Here is a 25,884-nt window from a genome sequence, read left to right as displayed (position 1 = left end):
ATCTAGCATGCATGTTTTGTTTGTTTGTTTTGTTTTGAGACAGAGTCTCGCTTTATTGCCCAGGCTGGAGTGCAGTGGCACAGTATCGGCTCACTGCAACCTCTACCTCCCAGGTTCAAGCGATTCTCCCTGCCTCAACCTTCCTAATAGCTGAGATTTCAGGCATGCACCACCACGCCTGGCTAATTTTTGTATTTTTGGTAGAGATGGGGTTTCACCATGTTGGCCAGGTTGGTCTTGAACTCCTGACCTCAAGGGATCCACCCACCTCGGCCTCCCAAAGTGCTGGGATTACAAGCATCAGCCACCATGCCTGGCCAGCATGCATCTTTTTGATGGTCTCTGGGATGTGGGATTTTCCAGACCTCCCTTTTCTCAGGGGCTCTTCCCTCCCATTCATGTCTAGCTAGCTATCTACCCACTCTAACAGTGGGAAAATTCTTTTAAGTAAATAACTACAAAAATAACTCCAGGCCGGGCGCAGTGACTCACGCCTATAATCCCAGCACTTTGGGAGGCCAAAGCAGGCGGATCACCTGTGGTGGGGAGTTCGAGACCATCCTGACCAACATGGAGAAACCCTGTCTCTACTAAAAATACAAAATTAGCCAGGCATGGTGGTGCATGCCTGTAATCCCAGCTACTCAGGAAGCTGAGGCAGGAGAATTGCTTGAACCCAGGAGGCAGCAGTTGCAGTGAGCCGAGATCACGCCATTGCACTCCAGCCTGGGCAGCAAGAGGGAAACTCTGTCTCAAAAAAAAAAAAAAAAACCCAGAAAACTCCGTAAGGGTTCCTGGTAAGATTTTCCCACATGAGTGGGTTGTCGTTTGATTGTTTTTGCTCCTCATTCTAAAAAGTTGTTGAGGCTGGGCTAGGTGGCTCACGCCTGTAATCCCAGCACTTTGGGAGGCCGAAGCAGGCAGATCACCCGAGGTCAGTAGTTCGAGACCAGCCTGGCCAAAAGGTGAAACCCTATCTCTACTAAAAATACAAAAATTAGCCTGGTGTGGTGGTGGGCACCTGTAATCCCAGCTACTCAGGAGGCTGAGGCAGGAGAATCGCTTGAACCTGGAGGGCGGAGGTTACAGTGAGCTGAGATCGTGCCACTGCACTCCAGCCTGGGTGACAGAGTGAGACTCTGTCTAAAAAAATAAATAAAATTAATTAATTAATAAAAATAAAAAGGATTTGAGGTAGCTCACTAAGTATTTTCAATGTCATGTCCATAACATTTTCTCTTTTATGTCCTGTCATTTCATCCCACCAAAAAGTTTTTTGTAGCTAGCTCCTCAAAAGGGGCTTTAGCAGTGCTCTTATGGACTTAACTAATTCTCTGGACAGCCTTATCAAAATGAAGAATCAGTGCTTTAACCTTAGTGATGTCTCCTGGTATTTTCTTCCAGCCAGGGGTGGCTCATATTAGAGTTAGTGTATATGTTTATGGTACAGGGATGCTGGTGAGAGCGCATTCCTTTTAACACTGGTATTTTTTATCCTTGGCGAGTTTTTGTATAGACACCTCATTTCAAATTGCTGAGTGCAAACACATTTTCTTGTGATAACAAGAATTCCTGTCATGAACTATTTCATGTATATCTCTTGTTTTTCACTTTTTTAAAAAATAGACTTTATTTTTTTAGAGCAGTTTTAGGTTCACAGCAAAACTGAGGGGAAAGTACAGAGAGTTCCCGTAGACCTCCTGCCCTCCCGTTATCCACACGACAGTGGTACAGGGGGCACATCATTAGCACCCGAAGCCCATAGTTTATATTAGGGGCCATGCTTGACAAATGTGTTATGTGTAATAACATGAATCCACCATTGTGGTGTCATTCACAATCCTTTCACCACCTTAAAAGTCCTTTGTGCTCCACCTGTTCATCCCTCCCTTCCCCTAAGCCCCAGCAACCGCTGATCTTTTTGCTGTTTCCATGGGTTTTTTTCTTTCTTTTCCAGAGTGTGATCTAGTTGGGCCCATACAGTATGTAGCCTTTTCAGATTGGCTTCTTTTGCTTAGTCATAGGGTTTTCTCTTTTCCCACCCCCAGAACGGAGTCTCGCTCTGTCGCCCAGGCTGGAGTGCAGTGGTGCCATCTTGGCTTACTGCAACCTCCGCCTCCTGGTTCAAGTGATTCTCCTGCCTTAACCTCCCGAGTAGCTGGGACTATAGGCATGTGCCACCATGCTCAGCTAATTTTTGTGTTCTTAGTAGAGATGGGGTTTCACCATGTTGGCCAGGCTGGTCTTGAACTCCTGACCTCAGGGGATCCACCCGCCTCGGCCTCCCAAAGTGCTGGGATTACAGGCGTGAGCCACTGTGCCCAGCCAGTAATATGCATTTAAGTTTCCTCCATGTCTTTTTATGGCTTCACACCATAGATTCTTACTTTTTGAAGAAAACATTCTTTAGCCCAGCCACATTTTTTTCAGAAAATTGAGGATTTCTGTACTGTGAAATTTTTTATTGTAGAAAACATATGTAAACTTATATAATAATAAAGAGAATAGCATAATGAACCTGGTAGAGACATCACCTAGCATCAGGCACTCTCAGTTTATACACGTCATGCCCTCTGTTTGTTTTGAGGCAAATCCCAGACATCATAGCATTTCATCTGTAAACATTTTAGTACATATTTCTAAGTTACAGATACCTAAGAAAACCACAATTCCTAAAAAACCTGACAGTAATTCATTAATATCAAATATATCTAGATGTGTCATATTTCCCCTATTAGCATACACCATAATAGATGTAAATATTTATATACACTTATGTTTAAGTATTTGTATGTTTATTTTTCAGTTTGTTTGAATCAGTTTCATACAAGGCCCATACATTGCAGTTGATTGATCTGTTACTTTGTTTTAATCTTCAGTTTTCTGCTTCATCTCTTTTTTGCTTTTCTTTAATTTTTTTTTGCTGAAGAAATTGGATGGTTTCATGTATGGTGTCCCACAATCTGGATTTTAATGATTTCATTCCCATAGTATTGTTTAACATGCCTCTCTGACCTCTGTGTTTTCTTCAAATAGTAATTAGGAGATTCAGGGTTTTTAAAAATTTGCTTGTTTTGTGGGGAGGCAAGACCACTTCCTAGTGGTGGAGTACCTCTGTCAGGGTTACATAATGCCTTCATCGCTCTGTAATGTTAACAGCTGTTGACAGTTACTGCCCAGATCAATTCAGTTATTCAGTTTTCAATATGGGGATCTCTTCTGTCTTACAGAAATGGCTTTCTGAAAAGTATCATTATAAACTCGTGGACGCAAATGTATGTGATGTGCTTGGTTTCATCCATGCCTGGTGGGAGTTTATTCAGATGGACTTGTCAGTCCCTTTTTCATGCCACTAGAAATCTGATTGCTTCCTTGACTTTCAGGATATTCCTAGCTCACCTCGTACATTTCTTGCCCTGGGTCTGGTTTCAGCCATTTCTCCAAAAAGCCCTGATGTTTACAGACCACAGTCTGGGAGCCAGAGGTGCTTACTGCTCATTGTTTCTAGGCCCTTCTTTCAGTAGACAGTGCTGGGAAGTATGTATTTTTTATTTTATTTTATTCTTTTAGAAACGAGGTCTTGCTATGTTGCCGAGGCTGGCCTTGAACTCCTGGGCTCAAGCAAGCCTCTCGCCTCAGCTTCCCAGGTAGCTGGGACTATAGGCATGCATTACTGCACCTGGGTAAGTATATGTTTGTAAAGATAATTTCATTGTGAAATCATGTTGATAGAACCAATCCATCATTGTACCTGTATCTCCTTTCAACCACACCGAAGATCTGACTTCTCTACTACCTCAACATAATTACTTCTTTGATTTATCCCACAGTACATACAACAGAGTAACAGGACCAACACTACCGCTCCCACAGTATAATTATTGGAAACTTTGATGGTTTGTGGTTCTTTCTGTCCTTAGGGTATTAGAAATATAGTCAAATTACTGTGTTTTAAAGTCACTTGGAGTAGTTCTCCTCTGTGTGGTTATGCCATCAACTAGATTTATAGTTAGATTTGTTTGTTTCATTTTACTTTTGATTTTTAGAAATTGCTTTGGTGTGTTTTTTATTATATAAATGTTTACAAAGTTCCAAGACAGACGGATACAGCAAGATATCGTCAAAGAGGTCTAAGCTTACAGCTAGTTTTTTACCAAGTCTCCCTCTCCCATAGGTAACCTTTATTTTTAGGGTTTATTCTTTCATTTTAAAATACAACATAAATATGTAAATATTTGTATCTCCTCCTTGGCTAAATGGTAGAGTACTTTTCCTCACCTTGCTTTTTTTTACTTAATATACTAAAGTGATCACTTTAGAGTGTAGAGGTATTCCTCCTTCATTTTTATAGCTGCGCACTATTCTGCTGTGTGGAGGTACCATAATGCGTTCCATCTATTGATGGACATTTGGGGTCTTTTTTAGTCTTTAGCTATTCCTAGGGACTTAAATTTGTGTGTATGTGTGTGTGTTTTCAGTGTATCTGTTGGAAAGCTTTCTAGAGATGAGATAGCAGAGTGAAAGTATAAATGTGAGGTATTGGGATAGTCTCCCTTGATAAAGGTTGCACCGTTTTATTTCTCCCCAGCAACCTATGAAAGTACCTGTTTCCCTCCAGCTTTGCCAACAGAGGATGTTGTCCAAACTTGTGTGTTTTTGCCAGTCTAGTATATGAGAAATGGTTTTTCAGTGTAGTTTTAATTTCCATTTCTCTTGTTTATGTGCATGGTTGAACATTTTTCACGTTTAAAAGCCATTTACATTTCTTCTGATGGGAATTATCTCTTCTTATCTCTAGGCCTTTTTTTTTTTTTTAGTATTCTTTATATATTTGAGATACCAACTTCTCTGTTATATAAGTTTCAGGTATTTGTTTCCATATTTTACTGTGAAAAAGCTTTTTTAAAAATTTCGATATGATCTCACCAGGTGTGGTGGCATGTGCTTGTGGTCCCAGCTACAGGAAGCTGAGGCAGGAGGACCGCTTGAGCCCAGGAGTTGGAGGCTGTGTTGCTCTGTAATTGTGCCTGTGACTAGGCACTACACTCCAGCCTGTGCAACACACCAAGACCCCATCTCAAAAAGAAAAAGAAAATTCTGTATAATCAAATGTATCAATATTTTCAGGTATTGCTTCTTGAGTTTGAGTCATAATTAGGAAGATTTCTCTGTCTTCCAGGTTAAAGACAAATTCACCTGTGTTTTCTTCTAGTACTTGTGTGTTTTTTTTTCTTTTTTTTGAGAGAGTCTAGCTCTGTTGCCCAAGCTGGAGTGCAGTGGCACAATCTCGGCTCACTGCAACCTCCACCTCCCGGGTTCAAATGATTCTGCTGCCTTACCCTCCCTAGTAGCTGGGATTACAGGTGGGTGCCATCATTCCTGGCTAATTTTTTGTATGTTTTGTAGAGACAGGGTTTCAGCATGTTGGCCAGGCTGGTCTCAAACTCCTGACCTCAAGTGATCCACCCGCCTCAGCCTCCCAAAGTGCTGGGCTTACAGGCCTGAGCCATCGCACCTGACCATTTTCATTTCTTATAGTGAAGAGTGTAAGGAACACATTCAATTTTATCTTTTTAAATTATTTATTTATTTATTTGTTTTTGAGACAGGGTATTTCTCTGTCACCAAGGCCAGAGTGCAGTGACACAATCTCAGTTCACTGCAACCTCCACCTCCCCGGTTCAAGTGATCCTCCTGCCTCATTCCCCTTAGTAGCTGGGGGATAGTACCCGCCACCAAGGCTGGCTAATTTTTGTATTTTTTGTAGCAACCGGGTTTCGCCACATGGCCCAGGCTGGTCTTGAACTCCTGGACTGGAGTGATCTGCCTGCCTTGGCCTCCCAAAGTGTTGAGGTTACAGGTGTGAGCCACTGCGGCCAACCTCAATTTTATCTTTTTTATATAGCTGTCCAGTTATCCTAACAAACTGATTAAAGAGTCTATCTTTTCCTCACTGATGATGGCCTTTAATGTACACTAAATTTCCTAATGTATTGGGTCTGTCTCTGGATTTTCTGTTTTGTTCTGTCAGTTCATTTGCCTATTCATGTGCCAATACCTAACTGTTTTAGTTATAAAGATTTGATAGGCTGGGCGCAGTGGCTCATGCCAGTAATCCCAACACTTCAGGAGGCTGAGGCAGGCAGATCACCTGAGGTCAGGAGTTCAAGACCAGCCTGGCCAACGTGGCGAAACTCTGTCTCTACTAAAAATACAAAAATTAGCCAGGCATGGTGGTGCATGTCTGTAATCCCAGCTACTCAGGAGGCTGAGGCAGGAGAATCGCTTGAACCCAGGAGGCAGAGGTTGCAGTGAGCCGAGATGGTGCCACTGCACTCCAGCCTGGGCAACAGAGCGAGACTGTCTCGAAAAAAAAAAAAAAAAAAAAAGATTTTACTCCATTATCCTATGTTGGCTGTAGTGTTAGGATTGATGGGAAATAATAGCCAATAATCTTTATGATGCACTGTTGTCTCAGCTACATGGGCATCTGGCTAAATGAACCAACCTTCTTAAGTTTTGTTCTGCTTGTAACTGGCACAATTATAAGCAAATTGAAAGATTACTTGTAACGCCTATCACACAGTACCTATATACAGATTCTATCTTCAGCATAGTAACCACCAGACTTTAAACCAGAGTTTAAAGTCTTTAACCCTGTCCTACGACAGTGCTTCTTGAAGAAGGTAAATAATGCAGCTACTCTTCACCACACATGGTTCCCTCTCCTTCTCCCAGCTTAGATAAGGGGGTGGATGAAACGTAAAGGGTACACAATTGAAAATAATGGTTTTAAAAGGTGTGCCATTTATACATTTGTTACGTGTGCCTGTTGACAGCAGTTGCACTCCTGCAGCACTACAGAAACAATAGACTTTATCACCTATTTGGCAAAAATAGAATTAGTTTGTGGGTGTTGATCACAGTCCCCTCTGTTCCTAAGTGGGGCTTTGAGGCTTCTCCTAGTGCTTGTCCTGGACTCCTCTTTTGCCAGTTACTGCTTGCTTTTTTATTCTAGTGAAAGCTTTGCTTTGCTTTTTGCGTGGATGCCTTTGTTACTGACTCCTCATCCTTTGCCCTTTATTTATTTATTTTGAGGTGGGGTCTCACTATGTTGCCCAGGCTGGTTTTGAACTTCCAGGCTCAAGCAATCTTCCTGTGTCAGCCTCCCAAGTAGCTGGGATTATAGACACGCACCACTGCCCCAGGCCCTTCCCTTTTTATTTTAAAAACATTCATCAGGGCTTCTGTGCTGCATAGTTCTCTGGTTGGGCGATGTTCAGCCTTAAGCAGGTAAATGCAGTGACCCTGTTTGACCTCCAGGGTGAGGCTGGGCGATGTTATTGGTGTCCATGTGACCGTGAGAGCTGTGCTGTCTAGAGCATGTTACTTGAGCAGAAATTCAGCAGAATCCTCAGGATTACGCCCTATTTGAAAGTCACTTTGTCCTCATGTGAGGACACATGCTTTGTCAATCTTCATGTGGCTTATATGGAAATGTATTTTTAACCTCATTTTTATTTTATTTTACTTACTTATTTTTAGACAGGTTCTCACTCTGTCGCCCAAGCTGGAGTACAGTGGCATGATCACGGCTCACTGCAGCCTTGACCTTCAGGGCTCAAGTGATCTTTCCACCTTAGCCTCCCGAGTAGCTGGGACTACAGACGTGCACCACCACACCTGGCTAATTTTTGTATGTTTTTGTAGGGGTGAGGTTTTGCCATGTTGCCCAGGCTAGTCTTGAACTCCTGAGCTCAAGCACCATCTGCCCGCCTCTGTTTCCCAACATGTTGGGATTACAGGTGTGAGTCACCACGTCCGGCCTATTTTATTTTTTATTTTGCTAAGTTTGTGGTAATATTATTACAACTTCATTTTTAATTGGAAGTAAATATCAGATATACATTCTGGGTAAGGTAGTTCTCTTCACAGAAATAAATTCCTGTAGGGCTCTTCACACATACAGCATATTATATTGTTTTTCCTTCCTTGAAATATAAGACTGTACAGGAAAATTGCTGGTGGGCAGGGGTCGGTCTGCATCCAGACATAGCTACAGGAAAATGACACCATGCTTATTTGGAAGCCCACCTAACTCTTTCTTCTTACTTCTAGGCATGTTTGCCACAGTCGCAGGGATATCCCAGCGCGCCCCCGTGCACTGGTCGGAGAATGTGATTGGGGCGGCTGTGTCCTTTCCATACGTCATAGCGCTCGATGACGAATTCATCACAGTCCACAGCATGTTGGATCAGCAACAGAAGCAGACGCTGCCCTTTAAGGAGGGCCACATCCTACAGGACTTTGAAGGTACTCATTCACATAGAAGTCTTAGTGAAATGTACTTAACTCTTTTATGATATTTCTTCGGTAAATTTCATTTAGGAACTGGGCTTTGCGCTAAGCGTAAAAGATACACAGATGACTCCAATACAGTCTCTGTGCTTCAGGGGCTGCACAGTTAGTGGGGGAGACAGACATTTAAACAAATAGCTATGGCAGTATAAAAGCTTGATCACGATGGAATAAGGCCCATTGTGAGAGGAGAGGAGAAAGTATTTCCTAGAGATATCAGGGAGGGCTTCCTGAAGGAGGTGCTGTTTTAGCCAAACCTTTAAGGATGGATAGGAGTCAGCCAAGCAGATGTTGTGTGTAAGAACCTTCTGGTAGAGAGAAAGGTGTATGCGAATCTGTTCAAGAGGGTACTATGGGCTTCAGGCCACACAAGCAGTTCACTGTGACTGTAGTGCATGGTGTGTGTGAAGGGGCAGCGTGAGCTGAGGCTGCAGCAGACCAGGGTAGTCAGGGTGGCGGAGGCAGGAGGGACTTCATTTGGTGTGTATGGTGAGCCACTTGAAGGATTTACTCTACTTTTCCTCAGTTTTATTTTGAACACTTTGAAGCAGACCGAAAAGTGGTAAGAGAGACAAAGTAAACCACCAGAAACCTTTCACCTAGATTCAACGCTTGTTAACATTTTGCTGAGCCATTTGAAAGTACGAGGAAGATATCATGATATTTAATCCCAAAATTCTTCCACACATATCTCCCAAGAATAAGGGCATTTTCCTACAAAAACACAATGCCATTTTCACACCTGAAAAAAATTCACATTAATTTACAATACCATCTCATGTCCTGCCAATATTCAGATTTCCTCAGTTGACCTAAGAATGGCTTTTATCATATTTTCTTCCAACCAGGAACGAATCTAGATTTATGCATTGCATTTGCCACTTAAGGATTTTCGTTCACCAAACATTACCCTTGCTGTGCCAAGTGCTGTCTTATAGATGCTTATAGGAGATAAGAAGACTCACAGTTCCTGCCATTAAGTGGGTTAATTCCAGTGGGGCTCTGGCGCTTGCGCTGGGGTCGCACACAGAGCAGTATTGTGGTGCAGTGCCTGTTGAGTGGTAGAGGCGAGCTCAGGGTGTGGTGGACACACAGAGAAGGATGATGTAACAGGCCCAGGGTGAGAACACAGGGAGGCTTCCTGGGAAAAGTGACTCCAGGCAGAGCAGGGACAGAATGTCATTTGAGAATGAGAAAAACTGCCTTAGTTGTGATACAGAAGACAGAAAGAGTTAGATTGTTTCCTATAAACAGGTGGTGCTTAGCTGAAAGTTTCTGCAGAAGGGAGCCAGTTTTAATTTGGAAGCTTAGTAGTAGGAGCTAGTCTTGGACTGCAGTTCTGACTCTTCCACAGACTACCTGTGGAGGGGCTCACAGGTAAAATGAGGATGGCAGTGTTGACCATGGGCCAGGTTAACTTGCAGGATTGTGGGGAGATGAATACATTAATGGCAAGACTTTGGAGGTAGTTTTGGTTGGCAGATGAGCATGAAATATTATCTCATGCTTCAAAATATCACATTAAAATTTTAATTTTATATAAACTAACTTGGAGGGAAAAGAATGTTTTAAAAATGTTGTGTATTCTTATTGATAATGTTCCCTGATTGAACTCTGCATCTTCATTGGACTATGTATTATGCGTTTACTACACTGATTTTACATTTACCAGCATTTCTCAGTAAAAAAAAAAAAAAAGGCAAAAAAAGAAAGCAAGATATTATTCTTTGGAAATGTCATAGTAAGAGTTTGCCCTTTTCTGACAGTTGACAGTGTGGGAAAAAGAAAACATTATAATTTATAATTTTTGTAGGAATTCCTTTGAGAAAACTATAGTGAAATTGTTGAACAAATCAGGTAATGATTCAGTTTGGGGAAAGCAGTGTGTTTTTTTGCAGGCAGTGTGTTTTTTCTCTTTCCAACAATGCTGAATTTCTTCACAGGAAGAGTGATCGTTGCCACAAGTAAAGGAGTTTACATCTTGGTTCCATTACCTTTGGAAAAACAAATACAGGATCTTCTAGCAAGCCGCAGAGTAGAAGAGGCTTTGGTTTTAGCAAAAGGAGCCCGGAGGAACATTCCAAAGGAAAAATTTCAGGTTTGTAATTAACTGGTCACAGAAATATGCCTCTAAGTCACCAGTTAGAGGACATTCAGATTTAACTAACGTACATCGGCCCTTCCTGTGTACCGGGCTGTACACACTGCTTTTATATCTGTTGTTTAATTTTCTCAACAAATACATATTGTATAGATAAGGAAACAGGCTTTAGGGCAGTCAAATAGCTTGTGACTGAGAAGGCACTGCCAAGAGTGGAGAAGTCAGGCTTCTAACTTGTGGCTTAATTCTGCTACTTTAGATATAGGCTTGTATTTCTAATCAACTTTCCTCTTCCGTGGACCTTCAGAGAAGGATCAATAACATAGTTCTTATAAAGCAAAAGAGTGAGGTCAGGTTAATTTGTCTCTCAATTTAGAATTTGTATTTGTCAGGAAGGGGTTGAATTAAAGTTTAGATTTCTGTCATCTATAGGAAAAGCTTTACTAAACATATTGATAACCATTTTGCTAACTAAATTGATATTGTAGGAACCCCATCTAGTTGATTTCCTTAGGAGAACTGTTTTTTTTTTTTTTTTTTTTGAGATGGAGTCTCGCTCTGTCGACAGGCTGGAGTGCAGTGGCGCGATCTCGGCTCACTGCAACCTCTGCCTCCTGAGTTCAAGCGATTCTCCTGCCTCAGCCTCCCGAGTAGCTGGGAATACAGGCGCCCACCACCACACCCAGCAAATTTTTGTATTTTTAATAGAGACGGGGTTTCACCATGTTGGCCAGGATGGTCTCGATCCCTTGACCTCGTGATCCACCCGCCTCCGCCTCCCAAAGTGCTGAGATTACAGGTGTGAGCCACCGCGCCCAGCCAGGAGAACATTTTTAATGCACTTAAGACACACTCATTTTAAATATAATTTGGTATAATAAATGCAATTGATATAAATCGGGTCTCCTAAAAACTGTTACTTGATGAGTTATTAGGTTGTACAGGTTATTCCATATTTGAGGGGAACAAAACATAATATTGCTATGTATGTGTGCTTCGTATGAATATCTAAATTAATAACGAAAAAGTTCTTAATATTGGTCAGATTTTAGAGAAGACAGTGTAATTGTTGTGGAATGAAATGTTCTTTGGCCTCAGGCGCTTTATGCAGAAAAGGGTAGATTCTGAAAATGAAAGAAGACAGGATGTGTGATTTATGGTTGTGGGCTGTGAAGGTGGGCAGGACCTCTTTTCTACATTTAAACGTTGATAAGGTTTTCATCTTTGTTCCTAACTTTTGAGTAAGACTGATCTACTAACATTCAGCAGGGGGCAGCAAAGGCAAAAAGAAGAAAGCTGCTGAGCTTCTTGTGCCCTGGAGGGGAGGGTGCAGACCAGAGGCAGATCGCCAGTCCCAGGCCTGCCACTGCCGCGTGTGCTCTCAGCCCCTTCTCCTCTCCTGCGAGCTGCCCTCGGTGGATGTGTGGAAGTCCAGGGGGGCCACATTCCAAGGTTTTCCAGCTGCCACTGTGGAGTATTCCCTTCTTGCACACACACCATGTGCACATTTTAAGCGTGTAGCATTTTCTTACAGAGGCTTTCAATGCTGTTTATCTGATTTTTGCTCTTTTCTTCCCTATGCTTTTTGCCAGGGTAGAGCTATACAGTCAGTATTAGAAAATATTAGTCATCTTGTTCTCCAATCTGGTATCTCAGGGTTTTTTTGTTTTCTTTGTTTGTTTGTTTGTTTCTTTTCTAACCTGCTTCCCGCTTCTCCCTGTATTACTGCAAGCTCCTATCTCCAGCCCTGGAAATACACCTTCAGAATTATCTCGAGTTCACCCATTATTCTCAGTTCCCACTGTTACTGCTGGTATTCAGACCATGCTCACTTTTGCCCGCGTTTTTAACAGCCTCCGTGAGTGATTGCAGTCCATCATCCATGCAGCTATATGGAAATGATCTTTCTCCATTACGGACCGAGTCCTTTGCTTAAAATACTTTAGGGGGCATCTCGTTGCCCAGGTCAAGTCCACAGCCTTGAAGCATGGCTGACCCCATCCTCTTCTGTGGCCTCCTTGTCTTTTACACACACACACACACACACACACACACACACTCACTCCTGTGAAGCACATGCCTACATTCTACATTTTTGCCTCAAAGGGTGGAAGACAAAGAGAACAAACAACCAGTGAGCCGGATCGTATGTCAGGAACCCTGCAAGGCATTTACAAACATTTGTTGTTTTAACCCTCAAAAGAATTCGGTAATGACTGGTACCATTGTCCTCATTTCACAGACAAGACATGGCAGCGCAGATCAGCCATGCCTCTGGGCATCAGGCTGGCTAAGTCAGGCTGGCGCTTCCCATAGGGCCCTTTACCCTGCAATTACTGGAGGGTACTTCTCTACTCGAAAAAATAGTTTTGATACCTCGCTTAAATATCTCCTCTTCACTAAGCCTTCCCTTTCCTCTAGGCAGAGCTAAAGACTTCTTACCCCATGCACCTGCGATTTGTGGCCCATACCATTTATCATGTCACCCCTCAGCTCCATACTGCTCCCTCCCCTAGGTCCTGGGTAGGTTCTTCCCTTTTAATACCAAGGAAGGAATGAATGAGTAATTCAGAGCTTCCAACTGGCCTTCCAGCAGAGCTGTGATGTAATGGATTGGCAGCACGGGGTTTTTGTTTGAAATAGAAACCTTAAACAATAAAACAATATTGATGCAAAAAAAAGGTTTAGAAATGACTTTTCATAAATGTGTATGTTTTAGAGGATTATATTCAGCTCATATGGTTAACTACATTGCTTCTTTTAGTCTTAGAGTGTTTGTGGCCACATGCTAGACCCTAAGCTTAGAGAAACCAGGAAGGGAGAGGATGAGAAGCTTGAGCTCAGTAGACTTCTTCACCATTGCACTCCTTTCCCTTCATTTAAAGCAAGGGCTGGTTTCGCTTCTCTGGGTTCTGAATTAGCAAGGGGTTTGTCAAGAAGTTTGACTGTGGGGCTGGGATTAAGGATCATTTCTTCAGGAGATCCAAAAGGGTTGTTCAGAACTTTAGAAAGCAAGCCTTAAATTATATTACAGTTTAGAATGCTGTATTTAAAATAAGAGACAGTAAAGGGACATCTTGCTTTATAGACAAAGATTTGTGTCACACACACAAAATATTACCTGATTTCTGTCACATAATATGGATGGTGTTTATATTTAAGCTTGAGCTCCGATAGATTTTTTTTTTCCATTTCATCTAAAAACATTTCAATACATGTCTCTAAAAGCACAGATGCCCCCTTTGAAATGTAACCACAGTACCATTGTCGTCACTCCCCCATATCAGCACTGATTCCTTTGTGTGCTGGGTATCTGGTCAGTGCTCATATTTCCAAACTCGTCCAGTGAATGTTTTTGCTTTTTTTTTTAATCCTTAGGGAAAAATCTCGCTAGCCTGTACACTCAAATTACTGTTTTAATGTCACATGGGATAGTTCTCCTCTGTGTGGTTCTGCCACCAACTCTTACATATGTAGTTAGGTTCATTTGTTTCATTTGACTTTTGGTTTTTTGGGGATTGTTTTTTAAAATTTAATTTGTCTTATAATTTTATAAAATATTTACATAGCTCAAAAGTCAAATCATTAAAACAAAGTATATTCAAAGAAGTCTAAACTCAGTTTCTCTCCTTCACTCTGTTCACTGCCTCCCCCCTTTTACTGTGTGGTCTGTTTTATTTGCATATATTCTTTCTCTCTCTCTCTCCCTCCCTCTTCCTCTCCCCCTCCCACCTTTCTACCCGCCTCGTTCTTTCTTTCCCTTCCCACTGTCCCTCTGTGTCTCTCTCTCTGCTTCCCTTCTTCTCTGCCTTTTGATGTGAATGTTTGTGTTGTATTTTTTGTTTTAATGATTACCTTGATATTATTCATCTTATAAAATTCCTTTATGTTCTCTTTTTTGGGAGGGTTTCTATTGTGTGTTGCTTCCCCACTTGGAGCTGTGTTTGAAATTAGCCAGTAACATCTTCGTCACTCTTCCCCTGTGTTCCTCAGCATCTGCTTTGGAGGAATAGCCCTCAATTCCCAGCTGATACCCGGAAGGCAGTCAGCAAGCATCTTGTCTTTTTTGTATAATCTCTCATTCTTCCCTATTTTTTGATGGTTATATTGTCTGTACTTTTTCAGAGCATCAAGCCTTCCACATGCTATTTGGTTTCTTAGTTCTGTGGACAAATATGTGTGGAATGCTCACCATTGAATTTTCTGTTGATGTCTTTCCAGTCATTTTGGTTTTCTAAAGCAGTCCTATGGTAGATATTTCACAATGGGAATATGGGGACACTGTCTCTTGAGTTTGTGCTTGTTGATGACAGTGACAGTTCATTGCAGCCTTTATAGTTGAGGGCCAGTTTGGCTGGAGACAAAATCCTCCACTCATCTTTCAGTGAGGAACTTAAATATGTTCTACCATGATAGAGTTGCAGTGAAAAATCTGATGACAATCTGGATTTCTTTCCCTTGTAGTGACTTGATCTTTTTGCTTAGAGGCTCAAAGCATACAAATTTCTTTTATGTCAAATTTCTCCATGTTGGCACACATGGCAAATTGGAGCCTGCAAAATCACCTCCCACTTCCCACTGTATGCCCACCCATTCCCTCCGCACCCGGCCCAGGCAATCCCCACTTCCACTTCTGTCTCTATGAATTTGACTACTCTAGGAATCTCACATAAGTGAAGTCATACAATATTTGTCCTTCTGTGACTGGCTTATTTCTCTTAGCATAATGTCCTCAGGCTTCATCCCTGTTGCAGCATGGAAGAATCTTCTTCCTTTTTAAGGCCGAATAATATTCCATTGTATGTACCTACCACATTTTGTTTACTTATTCATCTGTCGATGAATAAGTTGCTACCACCTTAGGCTGTGGTGAATAGTGCTGTTATGAACCAATCATTCTCTCTCTTTTCAGAGAAGACTGAGAGATTAAAAAACTACACCTCTACTTTCTTAGTCATCTCAGATTGCTGGAACAGAATACTGTAAACTGGGTGACCTCAACAGGGAACATTTATTTCTCAGTTCTGGAGGCCAAGATCCAGGCGTCTGTACGTTTGGAGTCTGGGGATAGCCAACTTCCTGATTCATGATAGCTGTCTTCTCGTCTTCACATGGCAGAGACAGAAGCAAGCTCTCTCAGGATTCGTATAAGGGCACTACTCAGATCCCATTCATGAGGGCTCCACCCTCATGACCTCATGTAATCCTAATTACCTCCCCAAGACTACACCTCCTAATACCCTCAGGGGAATAGTTTCAACATAGGAATTTTAGGGAGACACAGACACAAGCATTCCGTCTGTAACAGCCACCACCTTCCCAGATACCTTGGTTTTAGAACATTTTATTGATTTATTTTTTTGAGATGGAGTCTCGCTCTATCACCCAGGCTGGAGTGCAGTGGCGCAATCTCGCAATCACTGCAACCTCCACCTCCCGCGTTCAAGGGATTCTCCTGCCTCAGCCTCCCGAGTAGTTGGGATTACAGGCACGTGCCATGACACCTGGCTAATTTTTTGTATTTTCAATAGAGATGAGGTTTCACCATGTTGGCTAGGCTGGTCGCGAACTCCTGACCTCAGGTGATCTGCCCATCCTGGCCTCCCAAAGTGCTAGGACTACAGGTGTGAGCCACCGTGCCCAGCTGGTTTTGGAACATTTTAAAATAATTTATTTGAAAACCCAGAATCCACAAAGAAAAAATTAAATTCACACACACACACACACACAGTCTCTCTCTCTCTCTCTCTTTCTCTCATATACACATCCTGCATGGCAAAACCTATAAACAAATTCAAGAGAAATAACAAATTAGGAAAAATATTTATAGTTTGCAGCACAAAAAGAGGGCTAATTTCTCTAATATCTGAAGAATTCCTTGGGCTATATGAAAGAAATATGAATAGCCCAATAGAAAAATGAATATGAACACATTTTATAGGAAATGAAATTGCTGGCCAGGTGCAGCGACTCACGCCTGTAATCCCAGCACTTTGGGAGGCTGAGACAGGAGGATCACTTGAGGTCATGAGTTCCAGACCAGCCTGACCAGCATGGTGAAACCCCATCTCTACCAAAAATACAAAAATTAGTTGAGCATGATGGCATGCACCTATAATTCCAGCTACGCAGGAGGCTGTGGCACAAGAATCACTTGAACCCGCGAGGCGGAGGTTGTAGTGAGCCAAGATTGTGCCACTGCACCACTGGACTCCAGCCTGGGCAACAGAGCAAGACTGTCTCAACAACAACAAAAAAAGAATTGCCTATCTAATAAATGTATGAAAAGATGCTTTGTCTCTCATATAGCGGTATGCACAATAAGAATACACCAATACATTTTTCATTCCTTAGATTATCAGAGATCAGAGAGTTTGATAATACCGTATTGGTGAAAGTGGGGAAATGGGCGCTTTCAGGTGTCCTGTAATAATTTAAATTGATACAGCCTCTTGGGAGGGCAATTCAAGAATATCTGTCAACATTAAAACTTACAATTCTATACTCAGAAGTGTATTTTACAGATATGATCACTGAAATTCGAAATAACAAATGTAGAAAACTTTTCACTCGATTATTGTTTGTTAAAAAGCAACAACCACAACACCTAGAGGCTGCCAGTGGGGCATGATTAAATGTATTATGGCCCAGAGGGGTGCTGCAGCACTGTGCAGCCAGGAAGAGTTTCAAGGCCTGTAGGGCTTAACACATAGCATTAAGGTAGAACAAGTTACACAAAGTGCAAGTGAGCCTGCATAACATGCTACCACTATTAAAATGGCATAAAAGTATTTGCTCGTCAATACATAACATATCTCTGGAAGGCTACCCAAGAAATTAATAGCACTGATTCCTTCTGGAGGGCATCTGCTGGCAGGGACAGGAATGAGAGGGCTCACTGTATCCGTTTTCAATGCCTCAAAATTTGAGCCATATTGAATATATTACTTAGGAATTTTGAAAAGTACAGAAGAAAAAAATACATGCATGTGGTTAAAAGAAAAATCAAATGACAAGTCCCTTTTTCTTCCTTAGCACATCATTTTTCTCTCTAAGTCACCAGTGTTGCAATTTTTTGTGTATATCCTTCCCAAGAGAGTTTGGCCCCCCCCCTTTTTTTTTTTGTAAATTTTGCTTATGTGTGCTCTCCCTCTTTTCTTGCCACCACCTCGCTGCGTCCCTTCCCCATTCCCATGTTTGGAATTGACCACCTTTTGTGCTTTGCATGTGTCCATTGCAGCCTTCCTTCTGAATCAAGGCTTTCCAGTTTCTTTCACCAAACACATATGCAGGGACAGTAACAGGTGCAGGGTGGGAAGAAGATTCTATTTTGGAAGGTTAAGTTAATTGGGCTTCTTAATTGAAGGTTTTTTCAGAGCCTCTAATATTCTAACACTTATTGTGATTCCCCAAGATGGTATATATCATATATTATTATATTTTTATTGTCTTTCTGTGCACCCTCACAAAGGGATATATATACACATATACATGCACACCTGTTTACAAATTTATTCAATCAGGACACATTGCCTTTTTAACAAGGAGAATGCCATGGTCCTCATGTTCCACCTAATATATTTTGGGAAAGATGTTTCTGTTTAGACAATAACTTACATGGTTTTTTAATAAGTTAAAAAAAGGGGTTGGTATGAATATAGTTAAAATGGTAACACTCATGCCAATTTTTGTTTAGAATTTAGCTGTACTTACAAGAATGATACTTATGTCTCATATATTCCTGTTATATTCTCCATGTTATGGGGCATTATAACATAAATCTCAGTGGTCTGCCCCATGCCAGGAGTAGACTGTCCTTTGCGCTTTGGTAGCTGGCTGGCAACAACTGTGTTTGCCAGTTTCCCTTCTCCAGGTCTGCAGTCGATCATATAATCTAGCCAGGGTGACCCACTGCCTCTTAGCCCCATCCTGTCCCTGAATTAGAGAACCAGCCATAGCCGAGAGCCCTGGAGAGTCAAGAGCTCAGGAAGGGGAGAGGCAGCCTGCTCGTGCTGTCCTCAGCACTGGCTCAGGGGTGCACTGGCTCAAGGGTCTGTGTCGTCCCCGTGTGCCTGTTCATCTTCCCTCAGCTCCAGGGTTTACATGGTGTGTGTCCTGCTGTGGTATTTGCAGACTCATTTGGTTGTGGTTGTCATCTTTCTCAAAAAATTCTTACTATAGCTATGAAAAATATTCTAGCTGGAGCCCACATTTGACCTACCCAGTTTTTACAGACTTGAAAGAAAATATTTTTCTGAGTTGCAGTAAATGACTCCATTATATTCCTTATCCACGCCTCACCACTTGATGCGTTTTTGTATCACATTTGGCCTACGAGTTGGTGTAGCCACCTGAGGCACCATGTTTGAGGAACTGGCTTTTGTCACGTGAAGGTGTCGGTGCTGCCATCGTGTGGTTTTTCCAGGTGCTTGTAGGAAGTTTCCTTTTAAAATCTGATTTTCTTCAAGTCTTTTTTCATTAAAAAAGGATTTATCCACCTCCCTCCATTACTCACAGAGATGTGACAGAATCAAGCAGATGGACCTGGAAGGTGATGGAAAAAGTTAAAGCCTGGGATTAGTTAGGAGTGCTAATTACAGACTCAGCCTGAAGAGACAGACAACATTTATTGTGTGCTTACTGCATGCCAGGCACTGTTGTGACGGCCACACCCAGCTGCACTCTCTTAATCCTCACCCCAACTCTGAGGTTGCACAGTTCTGCTCCCTGTATAAAGATGAAGATGCAGCGTGGAGGGATAGAATAACCCACCCAGGGCCACATAGCTAATGACTAGCAGAGCCTGCACTCAGACCCACACATTCTGATTTTAGAGCGTTTCACCTCAGCCTGCACCACAGATCACCACAGACATGAGAAGCCTTTGGCTACTACCAAAATTCAGTAAAGGAAAAAAATCTACCTGGAGAAGTTATTTTTTTTAATGTGGTAAAATATACATAAAATAAATTTTACCATTTTAACTATTTTTAAGTGTGTAGTTCTGTGGCATTGAGTGTATTCACCATGCTGTGCAGCCGTCACCACCCACCATCTCCAGACCTTTCATCTTCCCAGGCAGAAACGCTGTGCTACTGAACACTAACTCCCCACCTCCCCACCCTACACCCCCACCAGCGCTTGGCAGCCCCCATTCTGCTTTCTGTCTCTATGAATCTGACTGCACTAGGGACCTCGCATCTGGGGAATCATACAGTATTGGTCTTGTTACTGGCTGACTTCACTGAGCACGTTGTCCTCAACGTTCATCTGTGTTGCAGCCTGTGTTGGAACTCCCTTCCTTTTTAAGACTGAGTAACATTCCATTAGTTAGAAAGGTGTATTTTGTTAGGCAGTGCATAGTAAGGAGCCATGAGAGAAGCTGCCCTTTGAATTAAGTGCTTAGAAGACCTGTTCTCTCCAGAAGCGCTTGTGTTATATTTAACTTGGACAATGCAGCCTTGGAAACAGGTTTAGAAGTCTTTAGATTAGAATCTTCTTCCAATTCCCCAATCACAAATGTTAGAAATCTCAGTTCAGAAATATAATACTGATAATAAGGATTTTGACTTCAGTTTCAACTTGCTTCCAGAATCCATGCAGCCTCTTAAGCCTGCCTAAAGCCAGGTGTTTGGCCTGCAGCCTCTGTACAGAGTAGACATAGAGTGGCTGCTTAGAGGGCTAGTTTGCTGACTTACTCTCTTCACCTGGCAATTTGCACCACTGCCTTATAATGAAGGATGAGCTGGTAATGAAAAAAGAAACTTGGAGCATCCACTGATGAGTTAGCTCTGGAGATAAATGGACTTTCTTGTTCTCTGTCCTTCGTATATACTCATCCTTTTCGTCTTTTCCCTGACAGCCTACCTGGCTCCAGGTTTTATAGCTCAGGATCATCTGAGCAGAGGGCAGGAGGAGGCATTGATCGTAGTAGACAGTTTGGAAATGAGACCGTCACCTTCAGAGAACCAAGAATTGGCCATGCTTGGTAAAGTTTCTGATCAGGCATTTTTAGGTGGAATCCGACAGTGTTCTCTGTATCATCCTGGGCTTCAGCATCCATGATGCTTACATCCAGGATGAAGAACCTCTTTGCATTCCCCTTCCAAGTGTGCATGTAGCATTCCCAGACTAGATTATAGAAAATAACCCCTTATTCTTGGAGATTTGGAATGTCCACAGGAGTAATTTCCATTTCCCTGCAGATAGAGGAAGAGCGGATGCCATTTGAATCCTACCACCATAAGGAATAAATTGCCGTTCAGCTGATTTCTCCTCAACAAGTCTGGGTGTGATTGAGAATTCTTCTACTGCAGCTGATGGGTCCTTTGCATCCCTTTTGCTAAGTGGCTGGCCTCTAGTATTTCTGCTTTCAGAAATGTTACTGGCATTCCCAGGCAACAGAATGTTGCCTCGCTCCCTTTTGCTTATTGTTGGGTGGCATAATTGGTTCAGTTTTTAGGTCAGAAATGGCTGGTTTCAGTGAAGAAAAATAAAGACTGATGGTAAAGAGAAAACTGAAAGGTTTAAGCAGCCTGCTTTGTCTGACATCTCTAAAGGGATTTCTACTGGAAGTAGGTGAGGAATGGTTGCTACGCTTCTGAAAGTCCTTTAAAACTACTGTGTAGTGAAAGCTTTTTTTTTCTTCCACCCTGTCTTATGGTGCTGAGTGAAAGCCCTTTGAAAGGTAATTTGAGAGAACAGGATTGATAGCATTTCAGCACCGAGGCTCCACTTCCGTTGTACCTTCAGTGGGTAACACACCAACTGCCTGCCGTGTACCTGGAGGAATCAGTGAGTGGAAAGATCTGGCCTCTAGAATCAGAAAGGCCTGGTTTTAAATCATGGTCCAACCAATTCTTACTTTAGTAAGTTGGGGCTAAAAACGTAACATCTCTGGGCAGAGTTTTTGTACCTGTAAGATGGGGATAGTGAGTGACAATGGAAGTGGAGTTTCATACAAATGGATCAGAGAGTTGATCAGTAAGCACCGACTGAATGGCAGACACATGGCTAGTAGTGGGAGACGCTAGGTGAGTGATGTATTTGCCGTGCCTTCACAAAATGCGTGGCTGTCAAATGGAAGGATGAGTTAGAAGGAGGAGGGGTCAAAGTCAGAGAGAGTAATTAAAACACAGTCTTTACTCATGAGGCGATTAGAGCCTGGGCTATGGTGTTGGCATCTGTAGGAACAGAGTGAAGAAACATGTCCAGGAGCCATTTCATATAGACAATGGCAGGATGGGGACACCAGCCATGCTGGACGGTGACGGAGTGGGGCGTGGGATCAGAGACACCACACAGCAGGTTCCTAATGTGCATTTTGCTATTGCTGGATGTAACAAGAACAAAGCAGTCATGGAAATGTGGGTCATAGTGGAGTAAACAAGATAAACTGGCCCCTTTATTGCAGGAGTGTCGGATGTTGGTGTGTTCATGTGGGTTGGACATCACCAGCAGGAGACGGAACATGCAGCATTTCTGCATCTCTGACTAAGAAAGCCTGGGTGTTTGTCTGTTTCGTTATGAAATGAGTCGGCCTTGTGCTCTGAGGGATGCTCTGAAAGGTGGTACTGTGAGTTCAATTCCAGAAGAGTGGAAGAAGGCCAGGTGGTTCCTGGACTGCCAGAAACACCAGGGTTGTTGATATCCATCTCAGCAATCACAAGTACAGGGACTCGTTGAAGCCCTGTGAGTTAATGAGGGAGGAGTATTGGAGATCAAGAAGTGCATTTGGGAAAGATTGGGGAATTACAAAAATAAAACCATAAAGAGACAGATACATATAATTTCATATACACCTTGTTTTTTCCTCAGCTTGTAATTTTACATTTCTATGTTATAACGAACATTTATCTAGGGTTAGACGAATTTAACCCTGCCGTGATGGTTTCAAGATTCGCTAAGAGATTACACCTGTCTTTCCTTGCAGGTAATGTACAGAAGGATTCTGCAGCAGGCGGGATTTATACAGTTTGCACAACTTCAGTTCCTGGAAGCTAAAGAGCTCTTCAGGTAATTTGAGGTGCTGGTAGCAAGACTGCCACCACAGTGTCCCTCTGTGGCCAGAACCTGCGTTTCCGGTGTGACGTCGCAGTGGGATGTGTTGCATGGTTAGATTGTGCTTCAGGTGGATACGGTGGGGGTTGCTCGTGACAGCAGACCCCGCCAATGCTGGTTCCTCAGCGTCACCCCTCACCCGGAGCCTTAATTTAACTGGCCTATGTCTTAGAGTGGGAGCAGACAAAGGGCACAGACACTAGTCCTGTGGAGGCATCGAGATTGTTTTGCCAGGAGAAAATTCTAAAGAGCGGATCTGATAGCACGCAAAGGACCCCTAGGAAAGTGCTGTGGTTCATTCTTGCTTCTCTCCAGTGTTTTTACAAGAAGCTATGAGCTTAGTGCAGGGGGAAAAAAACAGTGCTTCTGGGAAGACTTATGAAACTTTCTGTCATCCTCTAAAGACCTTCTAAGTGTTCTATTCCTGGTCAGCTCTCAGAAAGTTGAGTTTCTCTTAAGGAGGTCCCTTCTGGCACTGTGATTACTCCTGTGCTTGTCGGACATGCTTGTGGGCTGTCGATTGTGTTCTCCCCTTTCCCCTGCCCGCCACGCCTGCCTTACAGGCACACCTTGCTGTCACGCCACCTCCAGGTGCCCTTGTCCCACAGCTGAGTGCTCAGTGAGGCAGGAGTTAGCCGTCCCAGGCCTTGCTCAGCACTCTTTGCAGAAGATTAAGTTAGACCTGCTATGAGAGTCTTGAAATATCGTACTCAGGCACTGCCTTTAGAGTAAGTTCTCAAAATGTCTCTCCAGAATAGATTCTGCACAGTTTACAGCTGTCTAAGAAATAACATGTATAGCAAGCCCCTGAATAGATATTTTCATCTAAGTAGTGACTTGAGCAGAATGCCTCCCTTGCCTGTTCTGTAAGAGGTCAGCCCATGACCAGCCACGTCCTTACATCCACGGTGGCTCTAATCTTTCACTCTATGCTGGATATTTGAAGAATGGCATTACTGAAAATGATTACAGTTACACAATCGGATGTAGAGAATGGATTTCTAAGTAAAGAAGGAATCATTCCTTGAATAATGATGCCCCATATAACTTTTTCTTGTACAACTCTTACATGCTGTTCTCTGTTCTTGGAAAGACCCGTGGCTTCAGGGTTTAAGTCAGTTTTTTGCCCCTTTGGACCTAGGCTCTTTTCTGCCGTATCTTGTGTTAGCCCTACAGTGTTGAAGACCTCCTCACCGGGGTCATGGGTGTATCCCAAGGTGTCTTCTTTCTGTCATGGGTTAATCTGAAACATTAGGTGATTGTCCACAGATGGATTCCTAGAAGAGTCCTCGGATTTTGTAAGAGAATAGATGTGGGGCCTGTTATTAGGATGACATTCCTGTACTTCTGCACCTCACTCTCTTAATGGCTTAACTTTAAATTGCTGCTCGTCTTTGGTCCAAAGTGTGGCTGAGAGAACGGATTTTTTTTTTTTTTTTTTCGTTTTGAAGCAGCATCTCATTCTGTCTCCCAGGCTGGAGTGCAGTGGTGCAATCATAGCTCACCGCAGCCTCGACCTTCTGGGCTCAATGATCTTCCTGCCTCAGACCCCTGAGTAGCTAGGACTTCAGGTGTATGCCACCACGGGACCTGGCTAATTTTTTATTTTTTGTAGAGATGGGATCTTATTGTGTTGCCCAGGCTGGTCTCAAACTCGTGGCCTCAAGTCATCCTCTTGCCCCAGCCTCCCAATGTGGTAAGATCACAGCCATGAGCCACTAGGCCCAGCCTGAGAATTGATATTTGAAGAAGATACTTCTAAGACAAAGATGATTCCACTTCCTTTTCTGTGCTCACAGCAAATGTTGCTAATAAATTGTGATTTTCTTTTCCTCGTTGAACTGGACCCGTCCTCTGACTCCTTCTCAGTGCCGTGCCGGAGGCCACAGTTACCAGCTAGTTATGGTTGATACTTAAGAGAAAATTGATCATACATAACCTGGGGATGTGGGCTCTGTGTCTCTTCCTTTAGACAACCTGCAGCCTGTCATTGTATCAGCTAGGTTCAGCTCTTCTATCATTCAGCAAATGTGGCCTGAGCATCTGAGCAATGGATGGAAGGGTAACCCAGTGCCTGCTTCTCTGGCATGCCCATTCTAGCTTGGAAACTGGATGTGTGCCTTTCCTGCAGCACAGGTGCTGCTCTGCTGTGGGAGCGTTGCATGGGCTCACATCAGCCAGTGGAGGAATCTTCCCTGGATTCGTCCTGGATCTTAAACAATGAGCAGAAATTTCTCAAATCAAGAATTGTACTTCAGGTCAGGGATTCTCAGCTGTGGCACTGTAGACGTTTTGAGCCAGATAATTCTTTGGGCAGGGGGTTACTGTCTTGTGCATTACAGGGTGTTTAATGGCAGCAGCCCTGGCCTCTACCTACTAGATGCCATAGCACACCCCCGCCCCAGTCACGATAAAATTGTCTCCAGGCATTGCCACATGTTCCCCAGGGAACAAAATTGCTTTTCACCAAGAACCACTGCTTTAGGCCAGGAAACAACCACAGCAAAGGCTGAGAGTCATGAAATGTACAAACTGGCAACATAAGTAGGTCTAGTAGAAGTGTTGGGGTGTGGGAGGGATGCTTGAGGCTGAAGGTGTAGGGTAGCTTGAGATCAGTTTGGGAAGGGCCTTGAATGCCATACTGAGAGGTTTGAAATCTTTCCTGTGGGTTATACAAATCATTGGAGGTCAGGAGAGGCTGAGTGAAGTGGAAGGAAGGGCAGCCAGAGGTGGAAGCCAGTAGAGGAGGACAGCTGATCAGAGCTTGGGTGAAGGAGGATGCTCTGAACATCGCAGGCAGCATGGATCCTGGGTCCTTCCTCGCCATTCTGTGTGTCTGGGGTGGGGTGGCCCCTGCTTCTGTTCCCTCAGGAGGTTTTCCACAGCTGGGTCTGACACTGGGCCAGGTTTGAGATCCACAGCTCCTGCTCTGATTGTAGCCAGGACAATGAGGTTCCGGAGAGCAGATGGGAAAGGAACTGTTTGTTGCATTCCAATGTTAGGCTCTGAAATTCTACGAGAGTCCCCACAGAAATGGCCACATGAATATTTCTGTGTCTTCTGTTGTGAGATGTTGGTGAGGAAGTTGTAAGTTAATGTTTTTATAAAGTCCCTTCTTCAAGGACCATTCAACAAATCTGTTTGTAATTTAGTGCCAGGAAAATGCTGGTTTCAGCAGAGCTGTGATGGTGCCTTTGCGCAGACACTGATGGCGTGTTATCCTGGGTGTTGCTTTTCTGCCTTGGTTTCCAGGCTCAGCTGGGTATTCTCTTCATCATAGGCATTTTGGTGTTCCACTCTCACACCAGTTCTGTATGTGTCTTTCACCTTCGTTCCTTCTGTTCTTTTTTGGAGCCAGGTGGCAG

At 43.1% G+C, this 25,884-nt stretch overlaps 1 protein-coding gene across 3 annotated transcripts in view; it reads left to right on the top strand.

Annotated features, from left to right (window-relative positions):
- TGFBRAP1 (transforming growth factor beta receptor associated protein 1) overlaps window positions 1-25,884 on the top strand; it is a 78,966-nt gene that overhangs the window by 23,275 nt on the left and 29,807 nt on the right. For all 3 annotated transcript variants that reach the window (XM_019021541.4, XM_031008267.3, XM_019021540.4), the window contains exons 3-5: window positions 8,119-8,313; window positions 10,302-10,456; window positions 22,392-22,474. In XM_019021541.4, the coding sequence (XP_018877086.3) occupies window positions 8,119-8,313; window positions 10,302-10,456; window positions 22,392-22,474 (433 nt within the window). The remainder of the gene's footprint in view (window positions 1-8,118; window positions 8,314-10,301; window positions 10,457-22,391; window positions 22,475-25,884) is intronic.

The sequence above is a fragment of the Gorilla gorilla genome, chromosome 12 (assembly GCF_029281585.2).
Source record: "Gorilla gorilla gorilla isolate KB3781 chromosome 12, NHGRI_mGorGor1-v2.1_pri, whole genome shotgun sequence".
In the NCBI taxonomy this organism is placed as follows: Eukaryota; Metazoa; Chordata; class Mammalia; order Primates; family Hominidae; genus Gorilla; species Gorilla gorilla.
This window is presented reverse-complemented; position numbering and strand designations above follow the sequence as displayed.